The following is a 19583-nucleotide window of genomic DNA, read 5'->3' on the forward strand; positions in this document are numbered from 1 at the left end:
AAAAAAAAAAAAAAAAAATGTATATATATATATATATATATATATATCACATTTGTGATTGTTTCAACATATGAATTTAGGGAGGAGGCTAACATTCAGACCACAGCACACAGCTTCACCCATTTATTTAGACATTGTCTGAATAACAGATAGTGAGACAACAGATCTGAACAGAGCTCTCATGACTAAAATATTTATTATTTGACCCTTTAAGGAATAATTTGTCAGCCCTTGCAGAGGAATCATTTAATTCAGAGAAATCTTGTGGTAAAGAAATATTATTTGAGGTTTAATAATGTATTAGGTTCCTTTCCACTGTTTTTCCTTCTATTAAATTTATGTAAAATTAATAAGTCCTATATTTTATACAAGGATGTATCATTCTAAAGAGGTCAGGGATGATGGATCACCTGATGATATTTGGCATGATTTCTTAAGCTTTTGTCTTTTGTATTTCTACACTGCTTGGAATCTTTATAATGGGCATACATCATTTTTACCAGAATAATAAAATAGAATGGTTTTTCTATTTGAAAACACTGGGAGCATATATGCCAGAATATTAACAATGGTTAATTCTGGCTGATGGGAATATGATAGCTGTTTTCTTATTTACGTTTTTCTATATTTTTTACATTTTCAAAACAATTTTTGGCCGGGTACAGTGGTTCACACCTGTAATCTGAACACTTTGAGAGGCCGAGCAGGAGGATGGCTTGAGCTCAGGATTTCAAGACCAGCCTGGGCAATAGAGCAAAACCCTGTCTTTACAAAAAATTAACCAGGTGTGTTGGTGCACAGCTGTGGTCCCAGCTACCTGGGAGGCTGAGGTGGGAAAATCACCTGAGCTCAGGAGGTCAAGGCTGCAATGAGCTGTGATCATGCCACTGAACTCCAGCCTGGGTGACAGAGTGAGACCCTGTCTTAAAAAAAATTTTAAGCTATTTTAGAAGATTTAGCATCAAGTGATAATGTTCTGAATTCCAGTTTAGGAAATAATAATGAAGAACTAGATAGAAGGGGACATTGTTCTATTTGTAATATGATTTATATACAAACTACAAAGTATGGTTGCAGAATAAAATATAATAAAAAGCATGACAGAAAAAAAGAAGCCACAGCAGATGATGTTTGAATTCTTTCAGGCAATCAGCACTTTCATAAAGCTGGTTTCTTTTTTGTTTGTTTTTTTCCTTTTGAGACGGAGTCTCACTCTGTCACTCAGGCTGGAGTGCTGTGGCACGATCTTGGCTCACTGCAAACTCCACCTCTCAAGTTCAAGCAGTTCTCTGCCTCAGCCTCCTGAGCAGCTGGGATTACAGGTGCCTGCCCCCATACCCAGCTAATTTTTGTATTTTTAGTAGAGATGGGATTTCACCATGTTGCCCAGGCTGGTCTTGAACTCCTGACCTCATGATCTACCCGCTTCAGCCTCCCAAAGTGCTGGGATTATAGGCATGAGCCACCGCACCTGGCAAAGCTGGTTTCTTTAATTTGCATCAGTCTTAATCTACCTTTCCAGTTTCATTCCCCTGTCCTATGCTCCTTCTCATATCCATGCCCTATGCTCCAGTCACATAGAGCTCCTCCTCATCAGTGAAATCTTCATGCGTAAAATATGCTATTTTGCTCCATTGCTACCACTTTTTCTACCTATAACTGCATCCTCTTCTCCACCTGATATAATTTAGTGCTTTCTTTAAGGTGCAATTTAAATATCACTTATTGCAGTACATCTTAGCTTTGGCTGCGCGTCAGAATCACCTTGGGAGCTTTCTAGAAATACCGAGGCCCAGGCCCCAGTCCAGCTATTCTGAGTTAATTGCCCAGGTTGGGGCCTAGGCAGCAGTATTTTTAAAAAGCTCCCTGAGTGATTCTAATATATATCCAGGGCTGAGAGTCACTGCAAAGCCTTCTGCAATACCAGCAGGCAGAGTTAATTACTCCCTCTTCTATACTCCTACAGCCCTTAGCTTTTCCATTGCTCATGAAATATAATGCTCATTGTGTTAAAGTTAGTGCTACAGTATATAGTAAGTGCTCAGTAAATGCTGAAGGTTGTTTTCGTTCCTTCACCCACCAACCAAGCATTTGCAGAAGTGGTTATCCTTACCATGGAATAGGACAGCAGAGTGGGCAGATGTTTCCTATCCAAGATACTATCTGAGGGATTTATTTCTGTAAATGAAAACACTACCTTCCATCCCCCAGCACACACACACACGCACGCACGCACGCACACGCACACGCACACGCACACGTCACGTCACTGCCTTTTCAGCATAGTTCTTGGGTCTTGTTTTTGCATTGTTGAGATTGATGTAATTGAAAGAATTAAATGAATGTGCTGATTGCCTGACAGAGTCTGAACATCACCTGCCTACCATCCTCTCCTTTGTGTCATCCTTTATGTTGTGTTTTATATTGGATCCTGCTACTTTAGCTTTCAAGAGCAGTTTGTCAGGTGTTCTTTGTCAAAGGCTTTCAGAAAATCCAGATAAATTATGCTCTGTGTCCTGAAACTGCCAAACCTATATTTTACATAATCACAGTACTTGACAGTTTTATTTAAGTTGAATCTTTCTCTCTTTTTCCAGTTTACCTTTTTCTCACTGACCCGTATATCCTTATATCAATCAGACAAGTGGAGACCCTGCCACTTTTGATATTGAATATCCTCAGCAACATACATACCTTCTAGAGCATAGTGCATTGGATATCTCAGCCTCCCTGATTAGGAGGAGACCCTGGAAGCTGCTCATGTCTGGAGATGAGGTGGGGAGAGGAGAGATAGAGGATGAAGGCCAGAAACCAAGGTGGCTCAGCAAGACCAGAGTCTCACAATAAATCTTCTTATGAGTCCCGCACTTATTAAGGCGAGGCTGGTAGCACCTCCCTTTCTCCTTCTGATTCACCTGGGAAGAAACAGATTGCACTAACAGTCTACTCTTTCCTATTCAAAATATTTATTTATTTATTTACTGAACATCATCAAAGTATTTGATCTTCATGGGGTTACCACATCCTGGCAGTGGGGGCCCTAACTCTTTGCCCATACAGACATTTCTCAACTAATAGATACTTATTTTGTAAAGTGATTTCTCCCCCTAGTCTTAATGAAGCTTTCCCTTTCTTTTTCCTTAAAGTCACTATGACCTTGATGGCAATAAGGTATTGTGCAACCAAGTCCAATCCCAAATTTTACTAATGTAAAATCAGATTAATTTCAGAATTGAATAATCTGTGCATATCTAGTATGCTGTATGGCCTGAAACAAATCTAATCTTTATGTCTTGAGTTCTTTATTAGTTAAATAGCAAACTGTTACTTAGTTCCCTTGGAAGTTATGCAAATTAATTAATGTTTGGAAAATGACCTGAAAATTCAGTCTACAAATGCCAAACAGTTGCATCTTCCCTGCTGAGAGAGCCCAGGTAATTTATAAACTCGTATAATAAAGGTAAAAATAGTGTACTTGGACTGTACAATCAAATGTGATTTATATGCAATATATGTAATCTTTAAAATCTAGAAACCATTTAATAGAAACAATTCATATTTCATAACTGTAATAAAAGCAGTTTATGACTTTAGGAAAAGTATCTTCTATAACTGATCTAGATATTGTGTCTTTGTAATCATCTCTGAGATCTGCAAAAGAATCTACTCAGAGTTTATCTTTAACCTGTTAATATTGATTGATATGTTATCTTTGAATTCTTCCAGTTTTTTTTTTTTTTTTGGTTTTTTTTTTTTTTAGCCTAAACGCTCTAACATTTATTTCCTAGGAAAATTTTTTGGTACAAAACTTTGCTGTATTCAAAACCTCCTCTGTCAAGATTTTGCATTTTTATATTTAGTCATTAAAATTGAACAAAATCTTAATAGTTCTTTTATTAACTACTATATTGACTTTATATAGTGGAAATCACAACATGTTAATTGGATTTAATTAACTATTTTAAATTACACAAACTCCTGACAGTAGTAGACAATACACAGAGTATTCATGAGCAATAAAATTGGAGCTGATATTGCTACTTTATTAAAACTTAAACTATTCATAACTTTATTGTTTACAAGAAGAAAAACTGTGTTCACTGTCAAGGCAAAAGTGTTTGCTGAAACAAATTTTTTTTTATCTAGGTAAAGGTTCAGAAGTTAATCAAAGGGTCTACCATATCCAACCTCACGGTTCTGCCATCTTCTCGTCGCACAGATCCCTATTTCACTCCTATACAGGTCTTACAAGCAGATGCCAACAGAGGTTAGTGATTGAATAGCCATGTTATGTGACTATCCTTATAAGGAAATATGAAGCCAGAATTAATATAATTAGTGTTTATACATGTTTTAGTCTAAACTCTAGTCTTGTGAAACCAGTGGATTTTGTTTTTAAGCAAAGGATCTCATCTTTATCTCAGTATATCTAGTACCTAGAACCATATCCAGCAATTTGTAGATACTAAGTGTTGGTTGAGTGAATAAGAAAATGAAAGAATAAGCAAACGAGTGACCAGCTACTGAATGTCCTAAATGTAACCGTCTCTACTTTTCCCTGCTATTTAATTTAATTGACCAAAGTGTTAAAGAATGCCTAGGTGGATCCCCTTTCCTATCTCAAATATAACTTAATGAGATGGTCTTTAATTACTCCTTATCTTACCTTCTATCTGTTGTCTGGAATATTTAGGACCCAAAGCTGGTTCCCAAAGGTTCTTCTGGCACCTAGAAATTCAAAGTCCTCTAGCTTCTAGCTGCTGCATTCTCTGTCTGGTGGTGGAGAACCTGAGATCATTATAAGTCTCTGGATTTGTTAAGCTTCTCACATCTTTCCTAGTTATATACCATTGTTCAGTGATCTTTTTGACATATGCTTTCTAGTTAGCTTATGGAATATTTACTTCCTGGGAATACTGAGTAACACCAGCAGAGTGTTCTCATTTCTTGCTTTAATATAATCTTGTATTTTTCCTGAACCAAATTAGGATGAATGAAATAGTGAATGAATGAATGAATGAGTGAGTGAATCTGTCTATCTGTCTGTCTATCCGTCTGTCTATCTGCTATGCTTTAGCAATAGAAACAATAAAAAAAATTGCCACAAAATAAAGGTAAATCTAGAATTTTGGCAACTTCATCCAGAAAAGAAATCGCATTTTCATTTCTAAATTATATTCATGAGAACACATAGCCTACCATAGTATTAGGGATTAATAAAACAATTAATCAGCATGTATTTATTGAGTACTTGCCATATGTCTGGTATTGTGCAAGATACTATGAATGGTCAGGAAACCACAAGCCACAGAAATATAAATACAGTGTGTCTATTTTTTTAGGTGTTCCTGTTGCCCTTTAAGGTTGTTTAAGCCTTACCCCAGATCTACACAGGTCTGGAATGAGATGAAAGACTAATAACATGCAGAAGAGAGAAGCATTTTGAAAAATGCACTTTAAACTTTCCTACTTCTTGAATACCTGGCTAAATCCAAAAAAGAAAGCTTTCCACCACCCCTCCATATGGCTAAGAATACAAGTGTTACTTTACATAGACCAGATTTCAGCTTGGCTCTGTGTGACCTGAGGCAAATTGCTTTCTGATGTTAGAATAAGCTGAACTCTGTAAACCAGGCATGCTTGATCTGGCCCTCACCTACATCTCCGTTTCTCATCTCACTCAGCTCTTTCTACGCTTAGCCACCCAGGCCTTCTCTCTGATTTTTATCAGGCCAAGAACATTTGCAAATCAGGCCTTCACAAGTGCCTTTTCCTTTGCCAGTAAAGGTCACTTCCTCAAGCTCCTGTCCTTTTCCTTCAGAGATTATCACAATTTATCATAATGCATCTATTCGTAAATCTATTTAATATCTTCTTCACCACTAGAGGCTCCATGAGGTCTTTCTGGTTCACCACTGCATCCCCAGCCCCCAGAATAGTTCTTGACACATAATAGGCACTTTATTGATTAAACGAATAAACGGAATGAACGAACTTCCAATTCCTAATCTATTCAACAGGGAATTAAGAGTGGTATGAGGATTTAATGAAACAATGTTGTTAAAGGATAACTTTCAAAAACAGCTAAAATCATGACTCTCATACAAATATAAAATGAACACAGGTCAGAGATTTTTATTTAATTCATCAATTCACAACCAGTTCAAAAGAGAATCCAAAGAATGGACACATTTGTAGATCAGGAATACTGAAGTAAATTTGCAAATAAATGCAAAATTGGATTTCCCATGAGGAGAATTCCCCTTCACCAGACAGAATTTATTTTCAAGTCTATAGATAAGAATTATTTGCATTATGATCAGATATTTACAAAGTAACCTCAATCTCTACAGAGTTGCAAATAGCCTCATCAAAGGCTAGGCTCAGATATTCACTGGAGACTTCAGGACTCTATTAAAAGGATATCCAGTGATCCCATTTGCTTATTCTAAAACTTAAAAAAAAATTCTTACAATCTTCTCCCCCTTTGATCAAAATGATCTCAAAAACCAAAAATTCACAAAATAAGGTTGGTCTCAGTAGGATTGGCCCGATAATTTTCATAGGTGGAGCAAGAATGTTCATTTTCCATATAAGCCACCTTAAATTTGCTTTGTTGGAAGTTTTTCTAGGGAATCTCAGTCTAAATAAAATCCCCTATTATTTGCTATCCCAAGGCTAGGAAATCAAGCCCAAGGAATTCTGTTCATCAGATTTCAACTGCAGGACCTATAAATTTGGGTAAATTCCTCTCTTCTAGAAGTCCTCCAAATATCCTAAACTTCTTGGGACTAAAACATATGACCTTCTTACCACCTATAAGGCTGGAAATCATGTAAGTCACATACCAGGCTAGTTTTTCTGAGAGGACTTTGTAAGCATTGGCTCTATAATGCATCAACCTTGATTCTTTAAAAGTGACTCATTAGCCAGGTGTGGTGGCAGGCACCTGTAATCCCAGCTACTTGGGAGGCTGAGGCACGAGAATTGCTTGATTCTGGTGCCTGGGAGGCAGAGGTGCAGTGAGCCGAGATCACGACACTGCACTCCAGCTTGGGCAACAGAGAGAGACTCTGTCTCAAAAAAAAAAAAGTGACTTTCATACCTGATTTAATAAGCATTATTCTCAATGTAAAATTCTAGGCAAGGCCTTGGTTGCATAAGTGATTTTTCTAATTATATTTTAGTACAAGGAGAACAGCGTTGAAACTATGTAAATTACTATAGTGCCATGAAAAGTAGAGACTCAATGAGAGTTTCTGAATTTGGGAGGTACAGGGAGCACATTCAAAGTATTACAAGTTTGATTTCTTTATTTTCTGGGAATTTTATGAATATTCAGTTTATATAAACACTTATTTATCTCTACAAGCCAATTAGAACAGAATTCCTTTAAGAGCCTTTATGATCCAATTTATTAATGACATCTGGAGACAGGAAAACATTCTACACTCACAATATGAGATTAGGAACTTTCTGAATTACAGATACAAAGACATACAAATAGCCTGTATACCCTCAGTTCTACAATTTCAGCCACAGGTAAATAGAGAATAAACACAGTGTCCAGGCGCAGTGGCTCATTCCTCTAATCCCAGCACTTTGGGAGGCCACTGAGATAGATGGATTGCTGGAGTCCAGGAATTCAAGACCAGCCTGGGCAACATGGCGAAACCCCAACCTCAACAAAAAATACAAAAACTGTCTGGGCATGGTGGTGCACCTGTAGTCCTAGTTACTCAGAAGGCTGTGTCGAGAGGATGGCTTAAGCCCTGGAGGCGGAGGTTGCAGTGAACCGAGATCATGCCACCACACTCCAGCCTGGCCTATAGAGTAAGACCCTCTCAAAAGAAAGAAAAAAGAAAGAAAGAAAAAAAAAAGAAAGAGACAGAAAATAAATGCAGAAACACAAAAAGCTTACCAGTCTAAATACCAAAGAGTTGTTCCCCTTCCTTGTGAGCAAGAAATTCCTAATTTGAGCTCAAAATGGACAGATGGATAAAAACTAAGAAACTGTATTCTCTGTAAGACATTAGATCATTTCTAGAGATCACCAAATTCCCAATCATGGCAGCTGCCAACAGGGAATAACTTGCCATCCATAAATGAACTAAAAAGAAAAACAAATTAATAGAGAGTAAAATTAAAATTAGAAAAACAAGAAACTTTAACCTGTGGGAGCCAAGAAAAATCATGCCTAGGCTTGATTTTGCTCACCCATGCCGGGGTGACACTTTCGCTCATCTCAGTGGGAACTCCAAAACTGTTAAAGGATAATTTTTTTCAAAAGTAAAGTTATGACTCTTATATAAATATAAAACACATGTCAGAGATTTTATTAGCTTATTAATTAAGTGAGGGAACTTGTAAGATGTTGCGATAAAAGGACAATCCAAATAGACACATTTATAAATCGAGAATATTTAAACAAATTTGTAAATGGATGCAAAAGTGGTTTTTCAGGGAGAAGAGTTGTCCTTCCATGTGAAAGAATTTAAATTTGCATGTGTATAAACAAGATTTATTGGCATTCTTATCAGATTTCTACAAATGAACCTTAATCTTTAGAGAATTATAAAATGGACAATTAAAAACAAAGATGCAGCCTGGCACAGTGGCTCACGCCTATAATCCCAGCACCTTGGGAGGCCAAGACAGGAAGATTGCTTGAAGCCAGGAGTTCAAGACTAGCCTGGACAACATAGTGAGACCTAGTGTCTACCAAAAAAAAAAAAAAAAAAAAAGCCAGATGTTATTTCTATAGTTTCAGCTACTTGGAAGGAGAAGGCAGGAGGATCACTTTAGCCCAGACATTCAAGAGTGTGATGAGCTATGATGATGCCACTGCACTCCAACCTGGTCAACAGAATGAGACCCTGTCTCTTAAAAAGCAAAACAAAACGAAGATGCATACAGAGCCCTATAGGACTGTAGGTCAGATCATCTTCAGAGGTTCCAGCATTTCAGTGAAAAAATGCTCAATAAGCTCTTCTGCTTATTCCAAAGTCTTAACTTTTTCCTTCCAATAGATGCACACACGTTTGTCTGAAATCAAGACAATTGCTTCAACCAGCACTAAAGCAAGGGTTGAAATTGTACTTACAGTCTTCAGATTTCTTGGAGAATGAAACTGACTCTTCAAATGAAAATATACTGAATTAGAAGGTACCCTGTTTTTCACATCTGCAAAACAGGCAGAGTTTTTGGAAATGGAATTTGACGTTTATAGGTGAAAAATATTTGTAAGGACAAAGAATTAGTCCAACAAGATTTTTAAAGTAGTTCAATCTAGTGTTATAAAAATTAAAACCTGAAGTACTAATTTCAAAAAGGTCCTAAAGTATTATACTCTAGATCACTAGTTCTTATGTGTGAAGAGTACAAAAGATTAACCTGGAGTGCTTATTTAACGTGTATATTACTGGGCCCCAGTTCTAGTGGTTCTCAAATCTCAGTGTACATGAATAGCTCCTGGAGGCTTCAATAATGCAGATTCCCAGGCCCTGTCCTCAAAAGTTTGGATAGGTCTGAGTTGGGGCCCAGGAGTCTCCACTTCTAATAATAAATTCTTCCCCCAAATGATTCTGCAGTATATAAACTGAAGATTTCTCTTTGGTCATTGTTTTACAAGTGAACTATTTTTCAGCTCTCCAACCTTCAGTGATCATTCTACTGAATTCCTGTAACACTAGACAACATTCTTCATAGTATAGTATAGAGGTCATAAGGTAAATGGAAATAATATTGGTCCCTCTTAGAAGGGATGAAGTTGTATGCCAAATTCTTCAACTTAGGCCAACGTGGAGACACAGTTTGTATTCTAGGATTTTATTGAGACCTAGAGTTCTTTACTTAATTTCTATTATGTAAAAGAGCAACGGGAAACTGAAGCCCTACCACAAATTTATTCCAGGTAGTCCCAAGTTTCTAGGTTTCCGACTTCAAGATAGTAGATCCACCTTAATGAAAGTTTTTCCTCTGACAGCAGGCTTTGGTGAATCATTCATTGATTTATTAATTTGTGTATTTATTTAATGATGTCTCTTATCCTTTAAAAACTTTGGCATCAGCCATGCTAACACAGTATGAATACTAGGAATTGTAAATTAGTTACATTAATACTATTTTGGTCGGTTTTATTAAAATAACTTAGCTGAGCATTTCTATCTTCTGGTGATATGAGAAATGTCTAAAAATAACTCCTTATTTTATAAAGCATGACTGATTATAAAACAGGGGCATGGTTTCAGGTACACAGATTTCCTTCTTTCAGAACAAAGGATTTCCTTAGTTATTAAGAATGTGTGCCTGATTTCTCTGAATTTTAAAAAGAGTAATAATATTACCAATGATTGAAAATATCGTTAAGTATAAAGAATTTTTAGTTTGCCTTAAAATTATATTTCCACCTTAAAATGAAACTACTTTAGTGCAATTTTATTTCATATTACTGCCATTAGAAATGACATTTTTCCTTGGGTTAGAATATTACATTTAAATGAATGTGTTCTGTAGCTGTTTTTTCATGCAAAGGATTAAGGCACTAGATGTACCCTCACAAATAAGATGATGAATGGAGTAAGTTACATTTGTGAAATTTATAGAGCTCGGACTTTGTGAAATTGCTTGGAATTAAACTCACATTCTATTAATGTTCCTTTTTAGGGATTTTAAGTCTGATAGAACGAAGGCTGATTCCACCAACAGCAAGGATTACCTTTCAGAATCCACCCATCATACCCAGAGCAGCTCCTCTGCATTATTTGAATGAAGCACGTAAGATTCCAACTGCAGGTAAGACACTCTTGCCTCTACGTTCAGTTAGGGACACACAGAAATTACTTTTGCCCAAAATCTAGCCTTTTAGTAGCCAACTTTTGTCCTCAATAATGGGACAAGATGAAAGTTGTAATCATCTTGAGTTTCACTTTAGTAAAGAAATTAATTTTAGCCATCTTTGTGAATTACATATTGAGGGCCTGTGCTCCCCGTGTCAGAAGGTTCGTATTTTCAAGGGGCTTACAGTTTGGTTGCGAAAACAAGATAGATATAATAAAGATAAATAACAATATAAAATAACATGGAATAAAAACCAAATGGACGTTAAGGTCTGGTGAAATAGGAGTTCAGAGTAATAACTGCTAAGGGTTGAGACACTGGAAGAAGATTTTAAGGAAAATAATGAAATAGGGTGTTAGAGAAAAGCACCAACCTAGGAATCTAGTAACTCGTTGCAGAATCTTGGACAAGCTATTTACTTTCTCTGGGCTGCACAAAATGATAGATTTTGGCTAAATTAATTCATCTTTAATTATTTGTTACATAAATAAATTAATAAATATTTTAAAATATTTAAAAATTGTTTAAAAATAAGTATTTGTGGAATGCTTGTTTTATCCAAAGTAGCATCTAGGTGCTGGAGATCCAGCAGAGAATGTCAGACAACATATCTGTTCTCCTGGTGCTTATATTCTAGTGGGAGACAGATAAGCAGATACATCAATAAGAATTTAATAATAAGTGCTAGAAATAAAGCAGCATGGGTTAGAGAACGGTAATGGGGGGCTACTTTGCTTGTGGGGGAAGTGTCAGGGAATGTCTCTAAGAAGAGATATGAGACTTCAGCTGAGATTGAAATGATGAAGGAGAGCCAGTCATGTAAAGATCTAGGGGAGAGCATTTTAGATATATGACGGCACAGGGACCAAGGCCCTGAGGACTCAGAGGGAATGAGCAAGAGGGCCAAACCATGAGCTAGGGAGAGAAAGGGAAGAGATGAGGGTGAAGAGGTGGAGAGGGATTACATGCTGTGGCTGGAGCAAAGACTGTAAGTTGTCCTCAATATTTATTCTTCCCTGCCTCCATAGTAGTAGAGTTGTGGGTCTGCACATGTCATTTTAACTGACGACATTTCCCAGCCTTACTTGCAGCTGGGTGTGCCATGTGAGGAGGCTGTGGACAATGAAGATATTAAGCAGAAGTAGGCGGAAAAAATTCTGGGCTATGCCCTTAAGAGAAAAGAAGCATAGCCCCTCTTTTGCCTTTCCTCCCTCTAGCTAGCTGGGATGCAGATGTGATGATGAAACTTGGGCAAGCATTTTGGAGCCAGGTGCCCTGCCAGTTCAGGACTGTCTTCCTTTGAACTGTGTATGAGAAATAAAGAACTCAGTTTATTTAAACCACTCAGTGTATATTAAGATCTTTCTTTTTAAATACCTTAGACTAAACCAGAACCAGCATGGCAGCCTTCCAAACCATAGTGAAGAGTTGCATGTAATTCTGCTGACAGAGAGAACCCACTGAAAAATTTAAACAGAGTCTGAGATGATTTGATGTATGTTTTAATAACCGCTTTGCAGATAACAAATCATAGGGGGAGCATGGAGTCTAGTTAAATGACTGTTGCCGTAAACCAGGTGAGAAATAATGTTGGATATGAGGAAGATGGTATCAATGAAGATGAAGAGAAGTGAACACATTCAGGTTATATTTTGGCAGAAGCATTAGGACTGGCTGTTGGATAGGAGTGAGGGAAAGAGAGGCATCAAGGATAAATATGTATGAATGAGTATCTGTGAATGTGCGTCAATTTTGTATATATCCTACTGTTGATGGAAATTTTAGTGGTTTATATTATAGAGCTATTAGAAATAATACTTCTATGACTATTGTTAAATTCTTTTTTTCTTTTTTTTTTGAGATAGAGTCTCGCCCTGTCACCCAGGCTGAAGTGCAGTGGCACAATCTTGGCTCACTGCAACCTCCGCCTCTCAGGTTCAAGCAATTCCCCTCTCTCAGCCTCTTGAGTAGCCGGGACTACAGGTGCATGCTACCGTGCCCAGCTAATTTTTGTGTTTTCAGTAGAGACAGAGTTTCCCCATAGTGTTCAGGCTGATCTCTGACCTTAGGTGACCCACCTACCTTGACCTCCCAAAGTTCTGGGATTATAGGCATGAGTCACCGTGCCTAGCCATTATGAACATTTTTGTACATGCCTTTTAATGCACATTTGTAGCTATCTTTTAATCCACATATGTAGCATTTCTGTTGAAGATACATTATAAAGTAGAATTGCTGAGTCTTAGTGTTTATATATGCTCAGATTTAATAAATAGTTACAGTTTTCCAACGTGGTTATACTTATTTTCCTATTAGCAGTATATGAATATTACAGAATATTCATCTTTGTCAGCACTTGTTTAAAACTTTAGCCATCCTGAAGAGTCTGTTGTGGTATGTCTTTGTGGGTTTAATTTCTACTTTCCTGATGATCAGTAAAATTGAGCAAGTTTTTTTGATAATGCATATTGGTTATTTGATTATCCTCTCTTGCTAGGTGATTTAAGACTTTAACCCCTTTTTGACATTGGATTGTCTTTCTTTCTCTTAAGTGATTTATAGGAATTACTAGATATTCTAGGTACTAATCTTTTATCAGTTATATGTATTGCAAGTAATTTTTCTTACCCTGTGGCTTGGCATTTCACTGGTACTGTTTTTTTGTTTTTTTTTTTAAACTTTTCGTTTTGAGATAATGGTAGATTCACATGTAGTTGTAAGAAATAATGCAGAGCGATCCTTTGTACTCTTTACACAATTTTCCCCAATAGTAACATATTGCAAAACTAAAATATAATATCACAAGCAGAATACTGATGCAGGCAAGATATAAAACAGCTCCATCACCACGAGGATTTCTCATAGTGCCCTTTGATAGCTATGCCTGCTTCCCTCCAGCCCTACACCCCCTTAATTCCTGGCAACCAATAATCCATTCTCTGTTTCTATAATTTTGTCGTTTCAAGCATGTTTATATAAATTGGTTCTAAATGGACAATGCTACATTGTCCATTTCATCTAATACAGTACAGTGATTTTGAGGATTGACTTTTTTCATTCAATATAATTCTCTGGAGAGTCATTCAGGTTATATTAATAGTTTTTTCCTTTTAGTTAATAGGTCATATTAACAAATATATATGATTACATTAAAGTTTTATTGCCATTATTGATAATTTAGTCCTTATATTAATAGTTTATTCCTTTTTATTGCTGAGGAGAATTCTATGTTAGAATGTACCACAGTTGTTAAACCATTCACCTGTTGAAGGGCATATGGATTGTATTCAGTTTTGAGCTACTATTAATAAAGCTGCCATAAACATTTGTATATAGGTTTTCATATACACATGTGTTTTTATTTCTTTAGGATAAATGCCCAAGAGTATAATTGCTGGGTCTTACGATAGTTGCATTTTTATTTCCTCTGCATTTATTTAGCGCCACATCATACAGTGTTACTACTTTTTGTTTTAACCATCAAATATAATTTAGAAAACTCAAGAAGAAAAGGAAAGTCTGATTTTTTTTACCCTATTTTTGCTTATCATGTTCTTCCTTTTTCCTAATATTCCCAAGATTTTTTTTATCATTTGCTTTCTGTTTAGAGAATTTCCCTTAGCCATTCTTTTAGAATCAGTATCCTAATGAAAAACTGTCTTCATTTTCCTTGAAAATCTTAGAATGTCTTGCTTTCCCTCTGTATTCCTGAAGGATATTTTCACTAGGTATAGGTTACTGAGTTGATAATTCTCTGCACTTCAAAAAAAAAAGTTGTGCCACATTCTTTTGGCTTCCATGGTTCCTGGTGAGAAATCTGCTTCTGGATTATTTTTCTCCTGTAGATAAGGTGTTGGTTTTCTCCTGCTGCTTTTAATTTTTGTTCTCAGTTTTTAGTTTTCAGAAGTTGGACTGTGATGTATCTTGGTGTCGATTTCTTTAGGTTTATTCTGTTTTAGTTTGGCTCAGCATCTTGAATCTGTAGGTTTATATCTATTGCCAGATTTAGGAAGCTTTTAGTCATAATTTATTTGAGTATTTTTTTCAGCTTTGACCTCTGTCTCTTCTCTATCTAGGACTGTGATGATGCAAATGTTAGAGGTTTTTGGATATAGTCTCACATGTCCCTGAGGCTGTGTTCTCTTTTCTAGTCTGTTTTTTTCTCTTTTGTTCAGATTGGGTAATTTCTGTTTTTCTATAGTCTCATCTACTGGATTTTGTATTTAGGCTACTTTAGTTTTCAGTCCTACAATTTTCATTTGGTTCCTTTTTATATATTCTGTGTCTTTGCGGAGACTTTCTTTTCCTTTTCTAAGACTATGTATTTCATTTGTTTCCAGACTCTCTGCAATTGCTTATGGAAGCATTTTTATGGCAGCTGCTTTAAAATCTTTGTCAGGTAATTCTAAGAATCTTGTCATTTCACTGTTGGTATCTACTGGTTGTCTTTCTTCATTCAGTTTGAGGTCTTTCTGGCTTTCTGATATGATGAGTAATTTTCAGTTGAAATCTTAACATTTTAAATATTATGAAACTCTGATTTTTATTTAAATCTGTTTTAACGAGTACTCCTGAGACCCCTATTTATTCTCTATCCATTTAAGGAATAAGTCCAATTAGTTGTGAAACATCATCCTATTTATGTTTTGCTGGATTTCATTTGCTAATATTTTGGTTTGATTTTTGCATTTTTGTTCACATGTGAGACTGGCCTAAATTTAATCCTTTCCTGTAGTGTTTTCCTTAGGTTTTAATATCAATGTTAGTTTTGCCACAATGAGTGAATGTGGTCTTTTTTTATATTCTCTGGAAGAGTTTAGATCCAACTGGTACTATTTCTTTCTTAAATGTTTAGAATAATTTAACAGTGTATCCATTTAGTTTTATTTGAGAATAGGTTTAGAATTAAGGATTTAATTTCTTTAACAAATACAGGACTGTTTTGGTTATTTTGTCTGTGTCGGTTTAATATGTTAATTTTGTGCAAAGTATTTGTCCATTTCATCTACATTTTCTAATTTATTACAATAAAGTTGTTTATAGTATTTTCTATTTTTATAGTGTCTGTAGGATCTGTGATGATGTGCTTTCTCAATTCTATTGTTGGTTATTTCTACTTCTTTTTTTTTTTGGATCAGTATCTCTAGTTGTTTATGGATTTTATTAGTATTTTCAAAGAACCAGATTTTGACCTTATTGATCCTTTCTACAATATATTTTTAATTGGATTGACATAAGTTCTTTTCTTTACCTCAGCCACCTGAGTAACTGGGACTGCAAGGCACCGTGCCACCACACCCAGCTAATTTTTTTTGTATTTTTAGCAGAGACGAGGTTTCACCATGTTAGCCAAGATGGTTTCTATCTCCTAACCTCATGATCCGCCCACCTTTGCCTCCTAAAGTGCTGGGATTACAGGCGTGAGCCACTGCGTCCAGCCAAAAGTGTATTTAATTCGAAAATTAATTATAGGACTAGACACAAATTAAACATAAATTAAAAATTAATAAAAAGAAAGATGAAAAAAGATACCATATAAATAATAATGAAAAGAAAGTTGGATTGGCTATATTCATATCAGATGAATACACATTAATAGGGATGAAGAGGTACATTAATGATAAAAAGATCAATCCAGCAAGAAGACATACATTTCTAAATGTGTATGTACTTAAAACCAGAGATTTAAAATACATGAAGCTAAAATTAATAAAATAGAAAGAATAAACAAATCAAGAATTATATTTCACAATAATCAATAGAACTAGTAACCCTCCTCCCCAAAAAAATAATGCTATAGAACAGCGGTCCCAAGATTTTTGGCACAGGGACCAGTTTTGTGGGAAATAATTTTTCCATAGACAAGAGGTGGAGAAGGATAGTTTCCGGATAGAACTGTTCCACCTCAGATAATCGGGCATTAGATCCTCATAAGGAGCACGCATCCTAGATCCCTCCTATGTTCAGTTCGCAATAGGATTCTTGCTTCTATAAAAATCTATGCTGACACTGATCTGACAAGAGGCATGAACTCAGGTGTCAATGCTTGCTCACCTGCCACTCACCTCCTGTTGTGTGGCCCAGTTCCTAACAGGCCACGGTACCCAGTCTGTGGCCTGGAGGTTACAGACCCCTGCTATAGAAGACCATAACACTATTATAGGCCATATAGACCATTATAGAACATGCTTTTACTTCAAATGCACATGGAACATTCACCCAAATAGACCATATTCTGGACCATAAAACAAATATTAACAAATTTAAAATAGTTAAAATCTTACCCAGTATGTTCTCTGACCATAACAGAATTAATTAAACTAAAAAGGCTGTCTAGAAGGTATCTATAAAATCCCCCAAATGCAAAAACACACTTCTGAATAACCCATAGATCAAAGAGGAAGTCACAGGGATATTTAAAAATATTTTGAGTTAAGTAGAAATGACCACACAACATACTGAAATTTGTAAGATGCAGCTAAAGTAGTGCTTAAGAAAAATTTATAGCATGAAATACTTGTATTAGAACAGAAGAAAGATCTCAGATTAGTGATCTAAGTACTCACTCTAGGAAACCAGAAAAAGAAAAGCAAATTATACCCAAGTAAGCAGGAGTTGGGAATAATAGAGACAAAAGTAGAAGTCAGTGAAATGGAAAATAGGGGGAAAAAAAAGGAACTCAGTGAAACCAAACTCTGTTTGATGTAACATTTTTATAAAATTGGTAAACCTGTAGCCAGACTAACCAAGAGTAAAAGAGAGAAAGCACAGATTATCAATATCAGGAACAAAAGAGGAGACATCATTACAAATCCTATAGACATTTAAAGGATGATAAGAGAACATTATAAACAACATTATGCCCATCAGTTTGATGGCTTAGATTGATGGGACAAATCCTTTGAAAGACAGATACTACCTAAGCTCACTCCAGAAGAAATAGATAACCTGATTAGTCCTATATTTATTAAAGAAATTGACTTAGTACTTAAAAACATTGTAAGAAAAAAAATGATGCTGAATCCTACCAAACAATTAAGAAAGAAGTATTACCAATGTTACAGAAATTCTTCCAGAAAAATAGAATAGAAAGAAATACTTCCCAGATAATTTTATGAAGCCATCATCACCCTGATACCACAACCAAAGACTTTAGAAAAAACTACAGTCCAGTATTCTTTATGAAAATAGGTGCAAAAGTCCTTCACAAAATATAGCAAATTGAATCTAGCTCACTCTCTCCCTCTCCCTCTCTCTCTCTTTAAATATATTTATGTATATACATATATATGTGTATATATCTCTATGTGTGTATATACATATATGTGTGTGAATGTGTGTGTGTGTGTGTGTGTGTGTGTGTGTAAATCATCATGACCATGTGGGATTTATCCTAGGAATGTAAGGCTGTTTCAACATTTAAATATCAGTTATCATGAGTCACCATATGAATAGACTGAAGAAGAAAAACTCTATGACCATTCAATTTTTTTTAAAAAAAATTAACATCCATTTGTATCAAAAACCTCAAGAAAACTAAGAATACAAGGGAACTTCCTCAAATGAATAAAAGATGTCTACAACTAATATCATAATAGTGGTTGAATGCCTTACACCTAAGATCAGGAACAAGACATGGTCGTACACCCTCACCACTTCTATTCAACATTTTACTGAAGTTCCTTGTCAATGCAGTGAGGTAAGAAAAAGAAACAAAAGACATGCAAATTACAAAGAAAGAAATAAAACTCTCTTTGCAAACAGCACAATTACTGCATAGAAACTCTCAGAGAATTCATACACACATACACACACAAAAGCTAGTAGCACTAGTAAGGGAGTTCAGCAAGGTTTGAAGACACAAGATTAACATACAAAAATAAATGGAATCAGTTTATTAGAAATGAGCAATTGGGAATTGAATATTTTTTAAAATACCATTAACATAATGCCAAAAATTAAATACTTAGGTATAAAAGCTAAGAAATATTTGCAGCATATGGATGCTGAATAGTTCAAAACACTAAAGAAAAAACTTAAAAGAAGACCTAAAGAAGAAAGATTAGCCATGTTCATAGATTAGAAGACTCAATACTTTTATAATTAATTTTCCCCAAATTGACGTATAGATTCAATGCAGTCCCAATCAGGATCTCAGTAAGATTTTTTGTAGCTATTGAAAAGCTGATTCTAAAGTTTGTGGAAAGGCAAAGGAGCTACAATAGCTAGTACAATTTTGAAAAAGGAAAATGGCATTGGAGGACTCCTAGTAGCTGAGTTAGTATAAAGCTGCAGTAATCAGGACCATGTGGTATTGGCAAAAAGATAAATGCAGAGATCAATGGTACAGAATAAGGAGTCTAGAAATAGAACCACACATACTTGGTCAATTGATTTTTGACAAAGGTGCAAAGGCAATTCAATGGAGAAGGCATCATTTTTTCAACAAATTGTGCTAGAACAACTGGACATTTATATAAAAAGAAAAAACAAACCTTAACCTATTCCTTGTACTATGTACAAAAATTAACCCAAAATGGGTTATAAAATTAAATATGAAGCCTAAGCTATAAAACTTTTGGAAGAAAACAAAGGGGAAAATTTTTTATATTCTTGACTTAGGCAAAGATTTCTTATATACCACACCAAAGGCAAAATCCATAAAATGACAAAATGGATCCATTGGACCTCATCAAAATTAAACACTTCTACTCTTTGAAACACAGTATTAAGAAAATGGGAAA

At 35.6% G+C, this 19583-nt stretch overlaps 1 protein-coding gene across 2 annotated transcripts in view; it reads left to right on the forward strand.

Annotated features, from left to right (window-relative positions):
* The window catches only part of IQCH (IQ motif containing H), a 265140-nt gene that overhangs the window by 98293 nt on the left and 147264 nt on the right, over positions 1 to 19583 (forward strand). Inside the window, exons 5-6 of one of the 2 annotated variants that reach the window (XM_017518946.2) lie at positions 4147 to 4267; positions 10666 to 10794. In XM_017518946.2, the coding sequence (XP_017374435.1) occupies positions 4147 to 4267; positions 10666 to 10794 (250 nt within the window). The remainder of the gene's footprint in view (positions 1 to 4146; positions 4268 to 10665; positions 10795 to 19583) is intronic. The other variant, XR_005198403.1, reaches the window with a different exon arrangement.

The sequence above is a fragment of the Cebus imitator genome, unplaced genomic scaffold, assembly GCF_001604975.1.
Source record: "Cebus imitator isolate Cc_AM_T3 unplaced genomic scaffold, Cebus_imitator-1.0 Scaffold715, whole genome shotgun sequence".
Taxonomy (NCBI): Eukaryota; Metazoa; Chordata; class Mammalia; order Primates; family Cebidae; genus Cebus; species Cebus imitator.